General features: G+C 28.7%; 1 protein-coding gene across 1 annotated transcript in view; it reads right to left on the bottom strand.

Moving 5' to 3' along the window:
• The window catches only part of Eph (Eph receptor tyrosine kinase), a 77,890-nt gene extending 61,815 nt beyond the window's left edge, over positions 1-16,075 (bottom strand). The window contains exon 1 of the mRNA XM_075824451.1: positions 14,836-16,075. Coding sequence (XP_075680566.1) covers positions 14,836-15,409 — 574 coding nt within the window. The 5' untranslated portion in view covers positions 15,410-16,075. The remainder of the gene's footprint in view (positions 1-14,835) is intronic.
• Between the last annotated feature and the right edge of the window lie 208 nt (positions 16,076-16,283).

Genomic DNA, 16,283 nt, shown 5'->3' with positions numbered 1-16,283 from the left:
TCATTGGTCAATGTCTAGTTTTAATAGAAAAACTGATAAACAAGAAAGATAGATTTAAAAATGGATAAATCTATCCAATCGTCCGCATCCTCATCATAATCATTCATTCTTAAATCAAAAAAAACATTTCTTTAATATTTTTGTCACCATAATCATTCTTCAGATTCAAGTTGTCAAAATGAATGTAGCTGGATAAAAATCAAATAAATGAAAAATCTTAAGTATATCCCCCGCCACACACACACACACACATTATTATGATTGTTCATTTTGTTGTTGTTTTTAAATGAAAAATACAATCCCCAATATGTTGATAATTATTATTTTCAACAAATGTGATGAGTAGGATTATCATCAATCCACATTCATCCATCCGACAAATGAGAATAACAACAACAACAAAATCGATGAATAATAAGATTTTTGTTTTGTTTGTATGATGGCTCTTGAATGGACGATTGAACACTTGAACAAGGAGGAAAAAAAAGAGCAAGTTCGTTCAATTAATTGGAAAAAAATTGTAATATGGTCCCTGCTCAAATATATATGAAATCCCTGATAGTTAAAAAAAGTGTATAAGACCAAATGATGGGCCGGTCCCACATTATACACACACAGTTAACTGATGATGAGTGTCAAAAGTTGCCATCAATAAATACATACAGGCGTGATGATGATAACGACAAATAACATGGACAATTTGATGATGGCAATGGACAAATGAACGAACAAACAAACAAACAAATAAACAATAGGTTGACCATCATCATCTTTAGACTCATCATCATTAATGATAATAACAATGATGTTTGATGAGGTGATGGTCACAGATTTATTATTATTATTATTGTATTTCATTCTATTGTGTGATCGTATTCTTTATGGAGACACGCACACGGGCTCAAGAAAAAAATATAATCATGTAGATGAACTTTATTGAGAGTAGAGAAAACATAGAGAAATTATTCGAGATTACATAATAACAAGTCTTTTTGTTTACAAGTTACATTTGAGATTCTAGTCTCATCATATCATCGTAAATAATTGACAGTGTTCGTGCTATAGGCTCTCGGATTTTTTTCGGACAAATTTAACCCGAATCATCATCAACATAATCATCATGATGATTGTATTGTTTTGTATGGTTAAAAAATTTTTTCCATCTTATGAGAGAATAATTAGTTTTTTGGTTTGCGTTGATGATGATGTTAAATTACAAAGATAATATCTGAGACAATTCATTGGACTTCATTTGGCTTATACAAACGAACAAAAAAAAAGACAATGTCATTGTATATGGTGAATGATTCGCCTGGAAACAAATTTAAAATTTAACTTGGCGGAAAAACAAGTGAAAAATTTCATTCATTACAATCCAATCACACACACACACACACAATGTAATCGAGTACCGTGTGTGTGTGATTTTTTTATTTCATTTCCACAGGTAGAAATGGCAAGTGATGCGAATCAATGAAATTCAATCAGAAACAAAATGGAATATTTGAGAGAGAACAAAGAATCGAGTGGTATGCAATTCAAATCAATTGATTCGTAACCGAATGATGACACTCAGATACACACGCAACAATGACAACAACAATCATCAAAATGATGATGAAATAGAGGTCGAGAACATATAAAACAATGAACTGATTCAATGTTGAAATACAATACAGCCCTTGATTTTTTTGCTGTTTAATTTTTCAATTGAATTTATAGTTTACAATAGGCATTCTTGAATTGTAGTTTCCCCTTTTATTCTTTCTGTTATCTATTCTCAATTTAATGAATTAAATTAGCGAGCCAAAACATTTGAAAATAAATAAAAAAAACATAGAACAGGAAAACAAGAATATATCATCAATGAAAGTAAAAATTGATGTTCAACTTTTTTTTTGTTGTTCAACTAATAAAATGAAAAACAAAATTTGTATGGAACGGAAAAAAAGTTTTCTGTTTGTTGACCGAATTTGCCTAACAAATGATTATGATGATGATGATGATGATAACAGCAAAACACACGAATTCAAATAAAGATTGTTTGTTGAATAAAATTATTCATTCATTTAGTTAACAAAGTAGAAAACAACAACATTGTTGGACAAAGATTAAAGTGGTAAAAAAAGGCAATTTTTCATCTTGGGGCAACAAAATAAAATAAAAAATCTGACGAAGAATTTTTTTCCAACCATTCAACAAATATTGAAAAAACATGAAAAATAAACAAAAAACTTGTATACATGAAACAGATGCTTTGAAGAGTGAAATAGAGAAAAAGATTGCATTGATTTGCGAATTTTGTAATGGTTGCTGATTTGGCAGAAAAAAAATTTCAGGAAATCTAAAGTGATCCATCTTGATCACCGATCTGTGATTCCTATTTTGTTTCAAGCATTCTCTAATACTAAATATCGGAACCAAATTTTTGTTTTCTTGTTTTTGATTTTCATTGTTTCGGATATGCATAGCCAATCATCAAGTATATAATATTCAGTATTTAAACATATGAATTTCATCAGTATTTATCATTTGAGATTGCAAAATATACAATGTCAATACTCAACTAGTATTAGTAATGCTGTTGTTGTTGCATTATATCTATAAACATTCATTTTTGGTGAACATTCATTTGGTGGAAAACGTATTGCAAACGTATGATCATCAAATCTTTATTTCAAATGTTCCAGACAAAATGAAATCAAGTATCTGACCAAAAAATAAACAAACAGAAGTTTAGCAATATTAACATTTACAGTGAATGATGACAGTTACAAATTATTCGCTTCTCTCGTTCTGTGGACCATTAAATCTCAAATTTATAAGTTGGTTATTATTATTATTATGACTTTTTTTTGGTGCTAGCTATGTCAAGGAATTATATATTGGTGTAATGTTATTTTCGTTGTTGTTGCTGTTTTTCTGGTTTGGGTTTTTATAACATTTTTTTTCCTATTTGGTCAGTCACTTTATTTTGGTTGGTTTAACATTACCGAAAACATAGTTTTTTGGATTTGAAAATATGTAGGCCAACAAATATATGTGTGTGTGTGATATGGATAAACATTGTCGAAAAGCTTTTGGGAACATTAAATCATAAGTATCATGTTTTTGGTGAATGTTTGTATATAATGTAGTGAAAGTGTATGACACCCAAAGGAAAGCTAATATATATTACGAAATGATACTAACATTTTTTCCATATAAAACATTGGTGAATCCTTTCGAACAATTTATTATTATTTTTTGCTCAAAAACGAAGACAAAGTATATGTTGTTGATTCGAGGATTTATAAAATGATAATTCCACTTTGGTTTAAGTATATGACGGAAATTATTGTTATTGTTATAGAGATTTATATGAATGACAGATATAAAATGAAATTGAAATTGAAAAAATATTGAAAATAAAACAGAAATGGATGGACATTCAACAAATTTAAATGATTATTCATGATGATGATGATGATGATGATGAAAGATGTGTAATTATGTGATGACAGGAGTAAACAATCATAGAAAAGTCATCATATCTTGAATTTGACTTGAAAAGTAATAAGAATATCAACATGATTACAATGACAATAAGTATACATGGACAAAGACAATCGAATGGGCGAATCAATCAAACAATCCATCAAAAAACTATTTAAAATCATCATCATCATCATCATTGACCAGGTCTCTATGATGATGGTAAATTGTAATGATAAAAAGGAAATTACCTTTTCGAGCATCATTCTCCCCTTTTCGTCTGATTTTCATCTGTCATTTCATTTTAATATATCATTTTTTCCGTAAAGTAATCGAATGGAAAGTGCAAACATCTGGAGAAATAAAGAGAGAAAAAAACTTTTTTTCTTCACGATGATTATGATGATCTCATCGAGAATCAATCATCACTTTATTATACGAAGCAGGTGCTTGAATTTTTTTTTCTTCACATTTTATCCTTATCCAATAGGTAATTTGCACCTCGAATTTTTCATTTGTTAGACCCCTTCAAAAAAATATAATCAGGATGAAAAACAGCTAAAAGACTTTACACACTAAATATCGATGTTTAATGATATTAAAATAATGACAGGAATCCCTTTTTTTTAAAACTAATCATTTTACAGAAGTCGTAATAATCAATTTTTAAAGAGAAAAAAGAATGAATGAAAAAAGCAAGGAAAAAAGGACAAAATTATTTACAAAACATTGAATTTTACGAACAAAACAATTCTATTCATCCGAAACGAAGTTTTTTTTTGTTGTTGATGATTTTTCATTCGAAACCATTATATTATTACATAATATACGACAATCAAATATATTGATTAACAATAGTTTTTCATATGTATGATCAAACTTCAACTGGAAATCAAAAAAAAAGTCAAAGATTCAAAATATAAGGTGAAGGGGATGAAAACAAATCATCAGAAATTATAAAACAGGATCTGAATCTCTTTTCATTTTTTTTTGTTGTTGCTGTCTTCGTCTTTTTCATCATTTTCTTTCAATCATTAGTCTACGGCGTAATGTTGTGTAAAGACAAATATTCTATCAAGTTTAAATCGTGATAGTTAATGATGAGTAACATTTCACTCATCTTAGTTTACTATACCAAGAAAAAACAACAACCAGATCAGAAAAACGATACGACCTAACTCAGGTAATAGAGGTTATATTATACAAGAGATGATCGAAAAAACAACAAAATGTTGTTGATAGAAAATAATGACCATTCAAGTTGAACAAAACAAAAAAAAGACGATGATGATGATGATGATGATCGGAAAACTAATGATAATTCCAGTTTATTGGTAAGTGAATGAATGATTTAGATGATTCGAGGTGATGTGAATACGATCCTATGTAAACATAGGATTTTTACCATTACCATCATCATCATCATCATCAAAAAAAAAAACAAGATTTTGTTTTGTCTTGTATGTTGTCCATTAGGTATTATGTATTCGAAATCTAAGGTAAGGAGCAAACCAAAAAATTGATGATAAAAACTTCCCTTAAAAAAACAACAACAAATAATGCAAACAAACAAATAATGAAAAAAAATCATGATGATCATTCGGGGTAATATTAATAGGATAGTTTATTTGGGAAGAAAAAATACCGCCTGAATATGAATATTCGATATTCAATATGTAAAAATTTCATATTTTCAGTAGTTTTTTTTTGTTGTTGTTGTTGTTTTTACTTCCAAGCATCATCATAATCATAACAAGAATTGAAAAAAATAGAATGGTAATATTATGGTTAGGTCAACTTGTGTTAGTAATTTGATGTCTGCTTTCGTCGTCGTCGCCAGACTTGTAGCCGAATTCTAGTTGAAAACTTATCCTACTTTGTTTTTTTTTGGTGTTTGCTTGTTGTTGTTCAACGTTGTCAGGTCACGCAATCATATGTGATCAACAAGAAAAACAAAATATGGATGCGCTCGTTGAACCTTGTCTCCCCTGACTAATAAAAAAATCAAGAAAAAAACCTTATAAAGGTGAAGGTGTATATACAAAACACAATAGATGATTATTTTCTATACTTGATTTCATTTGGCGGCAATCATAATCAAGTCAATTTGTTTTTTTTCTCGTTTTGAGATATGTTCACAGCATGTCATATTTTGTGGCATATTGATATTATAAATGAAAAAAAATTGAAAATTGAAATAATATCGGGCAGCAATAAGAAATCATATTCAAATTGAAGGTAAATCGATATATATGGCATTAAAAACATAACAAATACGTGATGTATAGTTTTTGAATTCAAACTATGAATTTCTATCCTGTGAATAGCTTTTTTTTATATCTTTGCATATCCATCTTTTTTTTTGTATTTGGTCCAAATGATGAACTTTCTTTAGTTTTTTTTTCTCTGGCTTTGGTGCTGCTAATCTATTTAAGTAAGTCTCTTTTAGCAAATTATTATTCTTTCAATCATCATTTCAATTGAAACCGTGTGGCACCTCGACTTTTATAATGAATATACACATAGGAAAAAATGAATGAACAAATGAAAAGGAAGAGAAGAGATTTTTTTTTTTGGCACTCGGGTGAATGGATAAGTATGGCTAGGCATATTAATAAGCTAACAACAGAAGAAAATACCAAACAAAATGAGATGCATGATGATGATGATGGCAATATTAACCGAAGAAAACTTTTTCTTTACTAGAATGTTAGCTGAACATTTGATTCGATTAGGAACCATCATCATCATCATCATAACAACTATCACCACTGCTATCATCATCATTATTATCATCATACTACCACCAAACGGTCTACTATTTATTTTTTTTTACTATTTTCTGGTTATGTTGATTGTGTATGAGCTACCTCGAAAATTATTTCGAAGGTATCATTATACGATGAAAAGAATATGAAAAACAAAACAGAAGAAAAAAACGCGAGCCAGTAAAAAAAACATTTAAATTATGATGCGAAACCATGAGATTGAGAGAAGGAAAAGAAAATCCTGCACCACACCCGTACATAATAAAAAAAATGGTGATAAGGTGATGATGAAGAATGAAGATACTTTACATACGGAATCGATACGAGAGTTTGAAGAAAAAATTCTATCACTATCGTTTATTTAGGTTTCTTTATTTCTTTTTTTTGGTTACCAATTTGCTTCTAGCAATCATCATCATCATCGTGGTGATAATCATAGTAATAATAATAACATTGATGCAATTGCTTCTCTATACACGATAATGTGGTAAATGATCATCATCATCATCATCATTCGATCATGATTGAGAATAATTTTTTTTATGATAAAATTTTCAAAATGAAATGAATAAACGCCGGTAATCATCATATATAAAGCATTCAACCAAAAAATAGAAGATTATTTAATGATTTATTCATATATACAACAATTATAAAATGGTAAACTAAATCAGCGGATTTGGTCAGTAAGCAACGACAACACAAACAACAACAACAACGCCTACGAATGTCAATAAATTTTCCAGATACTATGGATCTTTGATTAGAAACAAAAAATTCAAAAAATTAAATAAATTTTTTTTTTTGTTTCTTCAAGCAAGAGTGTAAGAAAATAAAATCAGATATGTAAATGAGAAAACGAATTTCGTTTTCGTTTTTTTTTCTCAAAAAAAAAAAATTTCCATGGAAATAAAAAATGTTTTCCAACACATTTTCAAACAGTGGCTAACAGAATGATGATGATGATGATGATAACTACTGCATTTTTTGTTTTACCATGATCAAAACTAAATTATAAATATCAAAGATATGAAAAAAGAAAATATATTCAGCGATGACATTTGAAAATCACTTAATTAAATTGCCATAAATGTGTGTGTATGTGGGCTATATGTAGGAATTTATGTTTAAATTTTTTTGTTCACATTTTAGGCTGACCAAATCGAATCTTTTGAGATCCTTTTTTTTTGATCATGATTGAATTTTTTTTCTTCCAAATTTAAAAAAAAATAGTGCGCATTTTATTTCACAAGCACATTTGTGCATGACGAATTGAAAAGAGAGTAAAAGATAGATAAGGAGAAAAAAAAGATCAAATCATATAATTCATCAATGAAATAATGTAGGCATCAACATTTTGATTCGATCGGAATTGTTTCGATCAAATATATCAAATTGCTTTAGTAAGTTTCCTGCATTTGAACCAAAACAACAACAAGAAAATTGATCAATACAATACCGACAGCGAATAACAACAACAACAACAAAAATACCGCTATTTGCGTGTTTGATTCGGTATTGTATATATTATTCACCTTTCACCTGAAAATGATCAATCATAATCAATATCTAATGATGACCAGAAGAAATTTTTTTTTTGTGATGAAAATAAAGAAAGTTAATTAACTCGTTTCATCGATTGTTCTCATATTAAATAGTCGAACAAATCTTATTATTTGGTCATCATCATCATCATCATTTGGGTCCTGTGATAGGTATTATCAATGACCAATTTTATTCTATTATTTTAATTTTTTTTTGTTGTTGTTCCACTATGTCACGATCTTTTTTTTACCGGAAAAATGGAAAATAAAAACCGGTTGATTTTATAAACTGAATCAGTTGTTGTTGTTGTGACTGAATTGAACTGTTTCTTTTCAAACTCATCATCATCATCGTAATAATAATCAATCTATTCAGCCATCCATAACGTTAAAACATATCGATCAAATGGCTTGTCGAGAAATTGGTAAAAAAAACATAATGGAAAAAACATATCGTGTCCAATATATACAGTTTGCGAACAAATCGAATGGACTGACTTTTTTTCTGTTGTAGAATCATAACTGATTGATCAGCAATATAAACTTGAAATAAAATACTTTAGAAAAAAGGCTTGCAAAATTCTACGATTCATCGATTGTTCAGCATGGATGAATTGTATATCATTTTTTTTCGGCCGAATGAATTCTCGATAGATAATATTCGGACATTTTTGTAATAATGTTATATTCCATCAAAACGTGTAACGGAACTTGAAACATAGAATTGATATTGATATTTCAAATGATATCAAGCAATTTTTTTCTTCTTGTTGATACTAATGTTATACAACACACATATAGTAGATTTAATTAAAGTGGATCAATCTGTTTGTTGCAAACGGAAATGGAAATTCGAGTATGTATGTATGTATCTCTCAATTTGATCTCATAGAAAAAAAAACATTATTGCTTCACTTGAATATATTTTATTATTGAAATGATGTGTTTGTGTGGGTAGAATACAAGAAAAAAAAATCAAATAGTTTAAAAAACCACAGCAAACACGTGTTTGAAGGACAAAAAAAATGTGAAAAATATTCACAATCATCACCATTAAACTGATCATTATATGTAAATTTGATCTCATTTGGTAGGCATCATCATCATCATCATCATCTTAATGGAGAATGAAATTTGAATTTTGAACCATATGGGGTTGAAAATGAAATGGATCGCAATTAACGAAATGGAGAAAGAAAAAACCAACATATTTGGATCAGTGAATAATAAAAAAATTCTTTTTTTTGGTTTTTTTTTGCTGGGAAATCATTATCATTCACAATCATAATCATCATTCAAACAAGTTCATGACAGGCTAGGCAGATATGATTAGATAATCATCATCATCATCATATGACCAACCACAAACATTTTTTTTCATCGTCGTTATTCAAATGATCGAAAAAAAAATTGGTTTTGAATGAATCTAATATGCATATATCAATTTATTAATATATAAGCAACGAAGGATTGTCTCTCCCTGTTTCCATAATGATCACTATCATCATCATCATAATGGTTATGTATCAGAAATTATACCCGGTTCAATGTATAAACTAACTGCCACTCCAATTTATATCATCATAAACCAAGAAGAAAAAAATCCTGGTAAGAAAAAAAAAGAGTAAGACACGTTCTCAATCAAATCAAATTTACTTTCACATCAACAACAGAGATTTATGATATAATTATCGAAAAAAATTATTCAAATTAAGTAATTAAAGTATATGAAATAAAAAAAGCAAAAGCATCTACAATGTATCTGACCATTTTTTTTGTTATTAGAAAAGGAAGAAGAAAATCCAAGATAAAATAATAACCATATGCATCATGTCATTAGAATTTTTTTCTTAGTTTATTAAATGAACTCATAAATCGATTAACAAAAAAGTGTTGAATTCAAAGAATATTTTTTGTACTTATTTTCAAAAGAAGGAACAAGAAAACGATTCGTGATCAAAGAAAATAAACACTTTATACAAACATTTATAGCATTTGAAGTTATTCGGAACAAAAATGGTCTTAACGAGAAGAAAAAGAAATTCTAATTCTTGGAAATAAATCTTATCAGATTTTATACACTAACCAACGAAAACACCAATCTAAAAAAAATGTTTCGAAAATTTCATTTGGACATCACAAACAAACATTTCAAACTATGTGATACAATTACAACAATACGATGACGATGAGTCGATTATCGTAATTGTCCAAAATATATAGATCGAATTAAAGCTTTGATGGTTTTTTTCTCTTTCAATTTCTATTTTCACTATTCGGAACACAAAAAACTTTAGTTTTGGTTCGTTATATATTTCTGGTCACCATCAGAAAAAAATATCACTCAATTGGAACGTTAATACGCAGGAGAAAACAACGGAACCAAAATGAATTGGTAAAAGCAATAAATACAATTTTTTTCGGGTTTTAGGAACGAAAAACATACACAAAAAAAAACAACAACAACAATGATCATCAAAATGAATTCAGCTATTGTCGACACATGAAAAATTGCCACTGACAATTGTTCCGATAAAAAAAACAACAACAGAAAGAAAAGAAAATCCATCTAAAGCCATTTTAGATACAGGATTCATTCAGCCAAATAGTTTATTCTTGAGGTTATATTCCTTCATGAACTCATGAAAAAACATTCACATTGGATCGATGATTCGACAAACATCTAATATATAAACAAACACAAATACAAGAACATGTCTCAGATGTTATTTTCAAAATTAAAGTTAACAAAAAAAATTGACAATAACATCGTCAATTGTATTTATGAGTTACAAACAAATGTGATTGACGTGAATTGATATTAGCCATCATTTAAAAATGCCAAACATTTTAACGAACACACACACACACACAATTGATATATGTGTCTATGTATTCAAAGTCTTTATTTTTCATCAAATAATGATGATTATCATTGATGAAAATGAAAATGACGTCTTTAGGAACAAAAAAATAAGTTAGTCAATATAATAATCATTGTCACGTTAAATTCTTTCATTTAATCAATTATTCAAGGCTCGTCAAAACGAACAATCTATTCATTCATTCATTTGGTTAGTCATAAAAAGTGGTAGCAATGAATAAACGAATGTTTCACGAAATTGAAATTAACAGGGAATGAAAAAATCATAAGAAGAGAAAAAAGAATTTAAGCTAAAACAAATATTTTCATTTTTGAACGTCATTTTTTTGAACAAAACCTAGACATTAAAATAAACGATTATGATGACAACCAGCCAGAAAAACGTCGACCGGACGTCGTCTGCTTTTCTTTTTCTTTTTTCTGGTCATTTTTTTCCAAAAAAAAACAAGAAAAAATTTCCTCGTTAACCAATATAATGGTGGTGGTGAAGGCAAATGGTTTCGAATTTTAAACGAGGTGTAATTAAAGTTATGATATATATTTACCCTCAATGGTAAACGTAAATAATAAAATTGGTACCAATTTTGGACAATTGTAAGATGAAACAACAACAACCAGAAAAATAAATAGTTTACAAAAACTGCTAACAGAAATAGATAGAAAGAAAAGGATCGTCGAATGATGTGTGTATACAGAAAACTATGTAGAATACACCTTGTTATTGAAAAACAAACTAAAGGTTATTTGGTGTATGTAATTCAATTCTCGGTGTTTCGGTGGTTTTTTCTTTCTTTCTTTCGTTTTTTTTTCAACCGGTCAAATCAACATGTTGTAGCCATCATAATTCATTCGATCGACCAAATTATTTTAGTTTTGCAAAAAAAAATTGTATTGAAACGTGTTCATTGGTCTTTCGATTTTGCTTTCACAGTCTTCATTGAATGAATGAATGCAAAACTTGTTGTTGTTTTGGATTTCAGTTTTTCTCCAAAAAAATTAGTTACAAAAAAAAACTAGATCTAGACTAGATATAGCAGCAGCATTATAAAAAATGACAGGCTCTAATGATTCAATGAGAATGATAGAAAGAGAGTAAGAGCAATGAACAAGTTTTGAATGGTTCAACCAGAAACCCCTATGATATGTTTTGGAAAAGAAATTGTTATAATGAAAGACCCAGCCGAACCTACGAGACCAAAATGTAATGTAAAAAAATTTCGACATGTCTTGTTAGTGGCCATGTGAATGAATGAATGAATGAATGAATGGAAGGAAAGAGGACACCTTGTCGGTCAATCTGACTGAAAAAAAACAATCTGGTGATTGCAATTTGAAACTACTACCACCACTGTCCAATTATTTACCATTATGATCATGATCGACAATGATGATGATGATCTATACATTCTATCGTTATACAGTTGATTTCAATTCAAAAAAAAATTCAATTCATTGTGATCAACAACAATGAGTGGTTCATTTTTTTTCTTGATTCTACATTACATTATACATCACCATATGAAATGGAATATGAAATTGAGAAAAAAAAATGAACAAGACAAGGGGCAAATTACTAGTCTACTAATAATTGACTACAAACAAGATAGAATAGATATTCACAATAGGAACAACAACCATAACAAAAAGAACACATACATGACAGGTTTGTTTGTTTGTTTTTTCATTCTTTCTGAAAATTTATACTATTCATTTTAAAGTAAAAATTCCATTTTCGTCAAACAAAAAAATCTAATGGTAATGCATCCTACAATGGGCGAACAAAAAATTCATATGCATATAACCGTCAAATATTATAGCCGATTGATTTTTTTTTCTTGTATAAATGGTCTATATTCAAATGCAAACCATTTACATCATCATCAAAATCAAATAATCAAATACTTTTTGGATAATGTCAAATTGAAATTGGTGACAAGAGAATCTTTTGGAAAAAACCCATTTACATGACGCCAACATTTGACAAACAACAACAAGAATATGAAAATAAAACATGGCCAACTAGTTCATCAACCAATGAACCGATCATTCATCTTATTACAGTCGAATGGATAGATAGAAAAAAAGTGACTAGAAAAAAATACAAGAACAGCTTGAGAAATAATCAACTAAAAAAATGAATGAAAGAAAAGAAAATCATTTCATTCCATACATTCGTTGTATTTGTATGTTTTTAGTTGTTGTTTTATGTTGAAGATGGATCACGGCTCAACGGTTCAATGAGTCGAAAAATGGCCATCATCATCATTGTCGTTAGCAGATTTTGGACAACACACACATATCTAAAAGACAATAACATCCCATTCTTCTGATATCATTCATTCATTACTAAACATCATCATAGTATTTATTTTGTCAGTAAAGAATACACAAACACACACACATACCAATGATGAACTTGATCGTTCATGAAAAATGATTTTTAAAAAAGAAAACCAAGCAATCCTTATCGAATGACCTTAGGTCTCTCCGAACAACAAAGTTTTTATTCAATGAAATAATCAGTGGAAAAAAGCAAGTATATTTGATGATGAATGCCAATGTTACAATTTTAATTATGACTCCAAATGGAAAAAAAGAGCGAATTCTCCCATCATATTCTACGTTATGTATGACTAATAAAATGAAATATCATTTTCATTCTGTCCTCTCTTACGATTGATGATGAGAAATGATAAGAGAATTTTCAGTTTTGTTTTTACAACAACAACAATAACGAAGAGAAAAACAATCCGACAATCAGTCGATGACAATCCTTCTCAAGCCATATCATAGTATCATCAAGCAATGTGTAGTTGTCATCATTGTCGTCGTCAAGATTGTCAAAACAAACATTACAACAAAAAAATTATCATCAAAAAATACAACAACCAAACAAATAAAAAAAAATTCCAAAAGTCCTCATCATAATCATCAAAAGAAAAAAAATTTTGATTTCATCATTTTCATTTCTTTCATATCTTTCATTAATAAAATATTATGATCTAAAAATGGCGGTACATAAACAAAACATTAATTATATATATTTTTTAATGATAAAAACTTAGATTCTCATCAAAAAAAAACATCGCAATCTTTATAAAAGTGACAATTGTCATCTATTTAAAAGAGTTTTGCATTTCAAGAGGAAAAAAATAACAGTGATTGTATCATTGCAATCATCATTATTATTGTATCTCAATATATCAAACTTGTAATAATAATGGAAATAAGAAGAATATGTATCACTAACGAATCATTTCATTTCGTTTTCATAACAGACTTTTTCATATTGTTGTTGTTGTCGTTCATATGGATTTAATTAATTCACTTCTTCATAAGTTTTTTTTCGTTCTTCAATTCTATTCTTTACACAGAAGTGTGTGACACATATCAAATACAACAATCTTTACATTTCAAGACAAAATATACAATATGAAGATGAAAAAAAATTATTAAGGAAATCTAGAGAAAAAAATAGAAAATGAATTTGTGAAAATGAAAATGTGATTTGAATGATTTATTTATAACAAATGATGATTATTATTATAACGGTTATAGCAAACATCATATACATTCTGACAACACTGATGATGATGATGATGATCATGATGACTATACGATCAATGATGACAACATGATCTGAAAAAAACCACCGAAAAAAAATATAACGAAACCATAATGGTATTAACAATTATACAATGAATATAATACGAATGTATGTGAAATGGTCATGTCTATGTCCAACAAAAAAAAATGTTTGGCAATGTTTGGCATGTTTCAGATGTCTGTTTCGGGTGTTGGATGATGATCTACAATATACATACAACAACAAAAAAAAAAACAAACCACTTATTGGTTTTGTCGTTATGTTATCTTGTCATTGACCGAATCCAGAAACACACAAAACAAAAACATAGGAAACAAACTGATGTCCATATGTGTGTTTAATATAAACTGACAATCTTCAGAATGTGTATGTGAGAAAAGAAAATTGAACAAAAATAATATAAATAAAAATGGACAATTGACAGAAGGATGTATGACCACAATCATTTAAGCTTATTTTTTTTCAATGAAACGATTTCAACTAAAACGGAAATTTTATATTTTTTTCACTTAACACCAAGATCAAATAAAACTTGAAGAATTTTGAAAAAATACATACCTTGTCTGGCTGATGATGACTGTATGATGTTTGTGAGCAATGTTAACAATACCAATAAAATCGATAATGTTATCGTTGATTTGGGCATTTTGGCATTTTTTTGAGCTAGAATAGATTTACGAATAATGACATTTTTATGGAACACTATTAAATGATGAGGTGTGGCTAATGTTGTTGATGATGATGATGTGATTGAGGAAGACGATGAAGATGATGATGATGAACTAGTTGTGGTTGATGATAATTTCATCATGATGATACTTTTGATTGTAGTGATTGGATCAAATGATGAACGCCCAGTTGTCAACATGGGATTGAATGATGGCGAAAATGACAATAATAGATTTTGTTGAGATGGTGAATATTTAGTTGCCGTTGTCTTATTGTATGAATCAAATGATGAATCACATGTCACCTCGCCATGGATGGCCAATTTATTTGATGATAGCTGATTTGGATGGATATTTGATGTTGTCGTTGATGATTTGGCTCTATGAAGCAATGAGCACGTTTCATCAGATTCAATAGGCTTATGTACATTGTCGATATTATTCGAAACAATCTCAACAGTCATTATGATGATTTTTGGTATTTGGATGAAATCGAAAAAGAAAAATTCAAAAACGGAAATATTCAAGAAAAAATTGTCAATCTAAACATTTACATTCAGAAAAAATACAATGAAATAATTCGATTTGAATCATGACAACCATGTAATTGATACGAATTAAAAAAAACAGAATGGAAGATTGTGGTGAAGAATCAAAAAAGATTATTTATGTAAATCATCGAATCAACCGATACACACAAACACACAACACATTTATTTACACAAAAAAAAACATAAACACCTCACTCAATTAACCGAATCGAATACCATCATAATCATTATTTGATGGATGAATACCATCCCATCATTTGAATTGAATATGGATGCAAACAATGACAACAAATTATGAAATAAACATCAACATCAAACACGAAAACTTTTCTAATTTAGCACGCATCAAATATGTGTGATAAAGACCTAAGAAAGATGGACACAATGATGATTGAGAATACACCAGAAACAATAATTATAGAATTTGGATGAATTTTCAATTCAATTTCATTTTATTGACTTGAACAGAAGGAATGAATGGTGATTTTGAAAAAAAAAAGAAATCGAAATTCGAAATTAGCGGCAAGCTGGATCATTGGAGTACTAAACACAATCAGTGTTGCTCTTCGACTAACTTCCAAATCGTTCCATGCAGACATGCACTTGCAAAGAAGTAGATCTTATTTGGATACAGACGATAATTTCCTCGTAGTGGTATCGAAAGTAGAATGAATCGGACCAAAAACAAAATGAGAAAATGAGAATTGTTCGCCATTTTCTCTTCGCTTTGAGATTTTATACGAAATGAACTGTTGTAGCAGTATACCGGATTCAATTATATAATTTT

This window comes from Dermatophagoides pteronyssinus, unplaced genomic scaffold, assembly GCF_027571235.1.
Source record: "Dermatophagoides pteronyssinus isolate colony J.1.1.1.1 unplaced genomic scaffold, Derpt_VIB-CSIC_2022.12 sq0001, whole genome shotgun sequence".
In the NCBI taxonomy this organism is placed as follows: Eukaryota; Metazoa; Arthropoda; class Arachnida; order Sarcoptiformes; family Pyroglyphidae; genus Dermatophagoides; species Dermatophagoides pteronyssinus.
The sequence above is the reverse complement of the archived record's forward strand: the minus strand, read 5'-3'. Positions and strand labels throughout refer to the sequence as shown.